The sequence below is a fragment of the Seriola lalandi genome, unplaced genomic scaffold, assembly GCF_002814215.2.
Source record: "Seriola lalandi dorsalis isolate HSWRI2012SDOR001 ecotype SW California unplaced genomic scaffold, Sedor1 jcf7180002053702, whole genome shotgun sequence".
In the NCBI taxonomy this organism is placed as follows: Eukaryota; Metazoa; Chordata; class Actinopteri; order Carangiformes; family Carangidae; genus Seriola; species Seriola lalandi.
This window is the reverse complement of record NW_019524255.1, coordinates 5,294-12,637: the sequence shown is the minus strand read 5'-3', so window position 1 is coordinate 12,637 and position 7,344 is coordinate 5,294. Positions and strand designations below refer to the sequence as shown.

The 7,344-nt window shown below is 44.0% G+C and overlaps 3 protein-coding genes across 3 annotated transcripts in view; all 3 read right to left on the bottom strand.

Moving 5' to 3' along the window:
- ugcg (UDP-glucose ceramide glucosyltransferase) overlaps positions 1–1,898 on the bottom strand; it is a 9,567-nt gene extending 7,669 nt beyond the window's left edge. Inside the window, exon 1 of the mRNA XM_023401585.2 lies at positions 1,154–1,898. Within this exon, the coding sequence (XP_023257353.1) occupies positions 1,154–1,251 (98 nt within the window). The 5' untranslated portion in view covers positions 1,252–1,898. The remainder of the gene's footprint in view (positions 1–1,153) is intronic.
- Positions 1,899–2,955: 1,057 nt separating this feature from the next.
- LOC111651595 (molybdopterin synthase catalytic subunit) lies at positions 2,956–3,857 on the bottom strand. The gene is made up of 4 exons (XM_023401586.2): positions 3,746–3,857; positions 3,495–3,651; positions 3,150–3,273; positions 2,956–3,067 (listed from the first exon to the last, which is right to left on the bottom strand). Exons 1-4 carry the CDS (start codon positions 3,855–3,857, stop codon positions 2,972–2,974), a joined length of 489 nt encoding a protein of 162 aa, XP_023257354.1. The 3' UTR covers positions 2,956–2,971.
- A 643-nt stretch (positions 3,858–4,500) lies between these two features.
- On the bottom strand, positions 4,501–5,891 carry mocs2 (molybdenum cofactor synthesis 2). Its single transcript, XM_023401588.2, has 3 exons — positions 5,745–5,891; positions 4,928–5,052; positions 4,501–4,629 (listed from the first exon to the last, which is right to left on the bottom strand). The coding sequence occupies exons 1-3, from the start codon at positions 5,754–5,756 to the stop codon at positions 4,503–4,505; spliced, it is 264 nt and encodes an 87-aa protein (XP_023257356.1). The 5' UTR covers positions 5,757–5,891; the 3' UTR covers positions 4,501–4,502.
- Positions 5,892–7,344: the final 1,453 nt, after the last annotated feature.

The window sequence follows — 7,344 nt, the reverse complement described above, 5'->3', positions numbered from 1 at the left end:
ATCTGAAAGGTCTTTAAAAGTCCTGGATACTTCTGACATAAGCTTTTACATGAACAGAGAATTACATAATCAGCGACTAACAGTCTGGATATTTAGTGTGTTTATGTAAATGAATGATGATGCGGATAAACAGACCGACTACTAACAGCTGGATTCACAAATTGAATGACATTTCAGGAACTTTAAATGAATTTCCAGGTCGTATTTATTGCAATTATAAACATGTGGCATTCAGAGGTTCAGTTTGGTGTCATTAAAAAAAAATAAAATCTGGTTTTACAATTATTTCCAAATCCCTTTAACGGATTTTCAGAATCACACCTACGGAACTAACTGAGCAGCAGCAACTGGAAAAACCCGTGTTGCCCAATCAGCTTTGTCTTTACACAACTGCACTGAACCAAACGCCGTTACAACACACAACACCTCCACCTGCCCCAAACTAAACGAATCAGTGCCGGAAAAACATCCGCCTCCACCACAAAGTCCCTACAACTATCCGCTTTAATGACCGTCTCTTCACGGACTATAAACTGAGCTTCAGCAAAACCTTTAAATATGGGGGATTCATTCGTTTTACGTGAGTGAGATTAATGCCGAATTTAACAGCGACTCATGACACAACAAAACGTTTCCTATCATCCACCTTGAGAGATTAACGGCCGCTGACCACAACATCGTTAAATAATCAGCTTTAAAAAAGTCATTCGACGTCAGAGGAAACAGGAAATTTACAGGCTAACTAGCGAACTGTGACGGAACCGAGTAAACCAGCAAAATAATGTAAATACTGTAAATAAACTTCACTTCAGTTTCTTTATAATCTGAGTCGCAAGAAACATTTACATTAATTATAGGATTATTACTTTAGTTCCCGCAAGCTACACAGATCCGAGTGAACGGAATTAACTGGCAGAGCTAACCGGCTAGCGGTTAACCAGGAAAACGCCCAACAGCTAACCGGTTAGACACGGAGGTTTACCGGCTGTCACACATCCAGACACCCGCAGAGCAGCTCCACCACGACGGCTTTAATGTTTCAACTCTTAAGTGACAAACGCGTTAATAACAACCAGAGATAAACGCAGGAAACAGGGGCGTCACTCCGCTAGCCGTTAGCCTAGCCGTTAGCCTCATGGAGCCGTTCACTCACACATAGATGATGGACATGCAGTGCATGAGCCACAGCACGAAGAACAGGATGAAGCCGAACACGGCGAGTCCCTGCATGGCGAGGTCCAGCAGGGCCATGGCGGTCAGCGGGGGCCGCCGGGGCTGAGGGCCGGCTGGGGGTCACGGAGGATCGGGATAGAGTCGACCAGCTGACCGGCCTCGGAGCGGGATCAGTCGGAGCAGCGGAATGAGAGTCTGACTCTGTGTGCGCCGAGCTCGGCTTGATTTAGGCCAACGATCCGGTCTCCCGCTGACAGCGGGGCACGTCAGGAAACCAATCCCGGTCAGGGGCTCCGGTACTGGGGACACAAAGACCGGGCTCGGCCTGGCGATGCTGATGTCCGGGTCAAGGTGCGAGCTTCAGCGGTTTGACTGTCAGCAGACCGGCCGACGGTCAGCTGACCAACAGGGGGCGAGGCGGCAAGCACGAGACTGTTGCAACGGAGAGAGGACCACTTCCTGTCAACTTCAAAATAAGGGCTTTTATTTGCGATTGAACGGTTCGTTTCCGGTAAAGTTTATTCACAAAGAGCACGTGCAGATCAAACAGAGGAATAAAACTATGACATAATAAACATAATACGGATGGAGAGTCAAAGAATAAATTAATTTATCTTCTATAAATATCAGCTGTTTTATTGTTTTCAGTCACAGTATGTTTGTTTATTTTCCTGTTTATTATTTTCCTGGATATTTTTACTTTGCTTTTATTTAATTTATGATAAATGATTTTAACTGTGCCGAACAATAAACAATAACAACAATAATAGAAGATTATTATTGCTATCAATGTAAATAAAGATTAGGACTAAGATGAAAGTTCAGGCTTCACAAAGACAGGAAATAGCAGCAGTTGATCAGTCTGTGGTTTATTTAAGACTTTAAATATAATTTTAAGTCTTCCCACACACACAAATTATATATATGTGTATATATATATATATATATATATATATATATATAATTATATAGATAAAACATATATATATATATATATATATAAATATATATAAGATTTAACCATTAATATTATTAAATCTAGCTGCAGCTTCATGTTTTACTGATTCATCTATAACAAGATCATATCCTTCAGGAAATGAATATTCTATCTAAACACACAGGTTACCTGGTTACCTGCCCACACAGGTGAGTCACTGGTCTCAGTTTCCTCATAGAGAGGTTGATGAGGGGAACAGCTGCTGAGGAAAATCAGGTTTCTGATCAGACAGTGACGTGATGAAACTGATCCAGGTCTCTGAAGACACAACGGACACAAGAGACAGTCTCATCTTCACCAGGAAACCAGACCACATAAGACCACTGGAGACCGGGTCCAGGGACCCCATGGGTCAGAACTAGAGGCCAGGATCAAGGACCAAGACCAGGTACCCTGTTTGAAGTCTTTCTGGTTTCTGGACAGGTTGAAGGTCCACTGTCTCATAATCTGTCCATGAAGACAAGGATGACATCATGATAATCATAATGTCATGAATGAACTGACCCAGTCTCTTCACAGTGATTGGTCCGTTGTCAGTAGTAGTAGACACACCTGTACAGTAGAAGCTTCCTGAGGGCGCATCCCAGCAGGTTCAGCTGGTGTTCCTAATAAACTGGACACACTGAATACCTGTGTTCACAGCTCCACCTGCAGGTTGACGATGACTAATCAGATCGTCCTCCACTGATGATGTCATCACTTCTCAGCACCAGGTTTACGTGTTCATGTGTTTATTGACGGAGTCACGAGCTGCTCTGAACACAACACAACCAATCAAAGATCAATGACTTTTATTAATGTTTATTGATAAACTCTGTCTAGAGCAGCTGTGCTGGGAGCGGACCAGGGACACTCGGAGTTCTCCTTCCAGCTCGACTCCTGTGTGTCGTACACTTCCTGTTGATGAGAGTCACATGATCAATAATCAAACACGTTAACTCTTCAACAATGAGGACGACCTCGCTCTCTCTGCGTCTACCTTCTTCCAGATGGGGACGTTGGCCTTCAGCCGCTCGATGCAGTGCTGGATCGCCTGCTGGCCGTCGTGACGATGAGGAGATGAGATCGCCATGGCAACACTGGCCTCTCCGACCTTCACCCACCTGAGGGATGGTGTTCACAGGTCACAACACATCCTCTTGTAGCAGGAAGCAGTTAGCTTTAGCATTAGCAGTTACAAGCTAGCAGCTAGCAGTGAATGTTAGCATTAGTAGAAAGTAGGTAGAAGCTAGAAGCAAGCAGCTAGCATTAGCATTAGTAGTAAGAAGCTAGCAGTTAGCGTTAAAATTACTGTTAGCATTAGAAGTTAGAGTTAGCGCCTCACCCCAGCCTGTGGTGGACACAGATGTGCGTCACAGTCGGCCAGCGCTCTCTGATGTCAGCGCACAGTTTGGCAAACTCTGATTGGGCCATGAGCTCATACGCCTCGTACTCCAGACCAATCACCTTCCTGCCGTCCACCTCGTCCTCACGGGTTGTACCTGTGACACACACACACACACACACACACACACACACACAGTGTTAAATGTAAACATCTGAATCCTGTGAATAAACTCAAATCTTATTTCGAACCTATAAAAACTGAAATGGCTCCACAGGAAGTGCTGCTGACGGCGTCCACCACTTCCTGTACAGACAGCCAATCATGGCTCAGTTTGAACACGTCTCTCCGCTCCTCCGACATTTCTGGAGAAAAAGAAAAAAACACACCTGTCTCAGACAATCAGCTTTTCGTCATGTGGGACAGTTGATGAAGTGAAAGCCTCTCAGGTCATGAAGAAGACGACGGCTCCATGTGTGAGGATGTGAATGGAGAATCAAATAAACAAGACCACAGTGGTTTTTAACACGCATTAGAAAGACATGAATAACCTGCAGGCTTGTTATAATTTATTATTTGTTATCAACTATTATTATTATTATTACTAACATAAATTTCCCCTCGGTGATAAATAAAGTATCTATTTATGTGACACAGCAGAATTAAAGCTCAGCTAAATATTCATGAAACTTCTGGGAATTGAAAAGTTAAAATGTGAAAGTGTTGAAGTGTTTTCTATTTCATGATGAATTTTCTTTGAATAAAATAACATAAACAACATATAGAATATGTGGATATGTATGTTTTTTATCTCATCCAGTTCCTTCCTGTTGATCCACAGTCAGTCTCAACTTCCAGTTCTTCCAGTGACTTTAAAACTGATCAATTTAAGTAACTATTGATGAAGCTTTGATCTGATTGGATGTTGCACCTGTGGCTCAGGTGTGTGTGATGACACATGTATTGATCTTCAATTGAAACTCGATCACTCACCGTCTCTCCTATATTCTATCCTCCGCTGAGCGGCGGCACCACGGCCACCTCGTCCCCGTCTCCCAGGGTTACTACCTGGTCACCGATGGCAACGTAATGCTGACGCACTGCCAACACCACCTGATCCTGAAGGACAGACAGTCTGAACACACACACACATACACACACACACACACAAACACACAGACACACAGACACACACACACACACACACAGTGTTGATGTAATTACAGTCTACAGACACTGTTGCATTGTGGGTAGTTTGTGGCGATCACAGTCAGAGGAAGAAGCTCTGAACAGGTGCTGATGTTTCCTGGATCAAGGCCCCGTCCCTGCTGTTATCTGATTGGCTAATCAGGAGTAAACAGCCAATCATTGTGTGTGTATGTGTGTGTGTGTGTGTGTGTGTGTGTGTGTGTGTGTGTGTGTGTGTGTGTTACCTCGGGTGTCGCTGTAGCAACAGACTCCAGAGGTCTAGGCTGCTGATTGGTGTCGGCACGGCAACAATGTCTTCCTGCTTCACTCCGGTCAGCTCCACGCTCTTAGCGAAGTACAACACACACACCTGAAGAAAACACACACACACACACACACACACACACACACACACACACACACACACACACACACACCTGTAATTTTATCTCATTAACAGATGAAAACCTGTTAAACTTTTATTTTGAAACGTGATTTGAACTTAGATTTTTTAAAGTTTCCACAATAACAGTCAAACAGTATCAGTGATGATCAATCAACCTGATCAGAAGTGATCAGACCTCTGACAAATCAGGTCACATCCTCATGACTGGTGATAATCTGTCAACACAACCACAACAACAACAACAACAACAACAACCTGACCCGGTCTGAGTCTCGGGTCAGGACCGGGTGTCAGTCACAGCAGGATCTCCCTCCTCGCGCTTGTCACGAGGAGTTTGCCGCGTTTCATGTGGCAGCCATGACAGACAGATATCAGGTCATACAGATCAACATCTGGATACTTCTCAGCTACACGACATGTCTGTCTCTCAGCTGGATGAAAGATGATGTAATCTACTGAGACGAGGTGACGCTTTGATTTGGCGCTGACGTCACTCGTCATTAAAGTTCATTGTAACTGTCGGACGCGGTGTCCGGTTCTTCTGATCGGTGTTTCATTGAGACAAATGTCAACGGAGTCAGGCGCGTGCACGCTCACATCATGAGAACAACGGAAGAGACACGCGGACACTCGGTTGTAAAAACACTGAAACTCACCTGAGCAGTCATGAATGAGCCTGGTGCTTCCGGACAGGTGACTGTGAACTGACTCCACCGCTGAGCGTCACCTACTTCTTCTCTGGCTTTTAATGGCGGCGGACAAACCGGCTCCCGGGGCGTTACCGCCACCTGCTGGACAGAGTGTGGAGCAGCAGATTCTTCCTGTTCCTCTGACGTGATCAATCAATCAATAAATCAATAATATCTGTCAGCACACCTTCACGTGTCATCACAAGATCAAGACTCTTACATGTCTCTTAAGGAGGATCTGTAAATTTAAGGTGGAACTGGAACACATCATCTTCATTTGATATTTATTTATTGTCACAGCATCAAACATTAGCACAACAATTAATCAATTATCCAATTAATTAACTAATTGACTGATCAGCTGTGGTGGGATGGACCTGTCAGGGGCCAATCAGTACATATTGATCGTATTGATGATGTAAGGTGACACACACACAAACACACACCACAGTAGATTTACTGTCTCTTCACTGTGAACTCGCTGAGTTTCTTCTTCATCTTCATCATCTCCTCAGTGATCAGCTGAGTCTGATCAGCTGAGTCTGATCAGCTGACTGGATGATGGAGGCTCTTAACCAATCTCCTTCACTCACTCCCCCCATGTCGAACTCCTTCATCTCTGTCAGAGTTTTTTCAGCCTGAATTTCAGATGATTTTTCCTCCAACTTTTCACACATGGTCTTTATTTCTTCCAGCTTCTTCTTCATTGGTTCAATAATCCTCCTGAACTCTTCTCCCAGCTCTTTTGCTTTCTTTCCACTTTTGTTGTCTTTCATCTGCTCAGTCCTGCAGTGAATGGAGCTGCATGACTCCGAGTCCTAGAACAGTAGTTCCTGTTCTCCAGTTCCTGTTTTTGTATCTGTAATATGTTCTCAGCGATGTCCTGAAACTCTCTACCAATCTGTCTCATCCTGTCCTCACTGCTGTCAAAGGCTTTGATCAATGAAGTTGTATGATTGATTAGTGTGTTCATTAACATATCTAAACTCAGTCTTGTTGTTGAGTCCATCTTCAGATCTGCAGGTGTGTGGTCCAGGTGAACAGGCTGAACTCTGAGCTTCTGCTTCTGACTGTGAATCTTCAGTCAGCTGATGTTCAGGTCACCAACTGTAACCAAGGAGACGGACACAGTCATCAGAGACATCTTCTGCTCTCAGTACACTCACACAGCTCACAGGACACTGAGGATGATGATGATGATGATGACATATATCACCCAGTATTTTCAGTAGCTTTCTATCTGTCATGTCTCATGTCAACAGACAAAGTTCATGTATTGAAATCATCTGTTAGAAGATTCATCTAAACTATTTCATTTTACTAAATCTGTGTGTTGAGACACAAGCTGACAAACATCTTCATTTCCTGGTTTTATCTCATTCCAAAATGTCCCAAACTGAAACCGACTTCACCTGGTTCTCCATGAGCTCATATATTTGGAAACAGCTGTTTGCTGTAAACTTACTGATCGATTTCAGAGACGTTCACTAACCGTTCTCAGCTCTGGAGACGAGCGTGATGTGAATGAAGCCAGACTTCAAACAGGATATGTCTGCACCCCCCCCCC

Excerpts from the sequence above, each read along its gene's own strand:
- LOC111651595 (XM_023401586.2), bottom strand. The coding sequence starts at position 3,857 with ATGTCGGAGGAGCGGAGAGACGTGTTCAAACTGAGCCATGATTGGCTG. Across the intron at positions 3,274-3,494 it reads TGTGTCCACCACAGGCTGGG|GTGGGTGAAGGTCGGAGAGG; the intron begins GTGAGGCGCTAA and ends ACCATCCCTCAG. Across the intron at positions 3,068-3,149 it reads ACGTCCCCATCTGGAAGAAG|GAAGTGTACGACACACAGGA; the intron begins GTAGACGCAGAG and ends TCTCATCAACAG.
- mocs2 (XM_023401588.2), bottom strand. Across the intron at positions 4,630-4,927 it reads TTGCTACAGCGACACCCGAG|ACTGTCTGTCCTTCAGGATC; the intron begins GTAACACACACA and ends GTGTGTGTTCAG.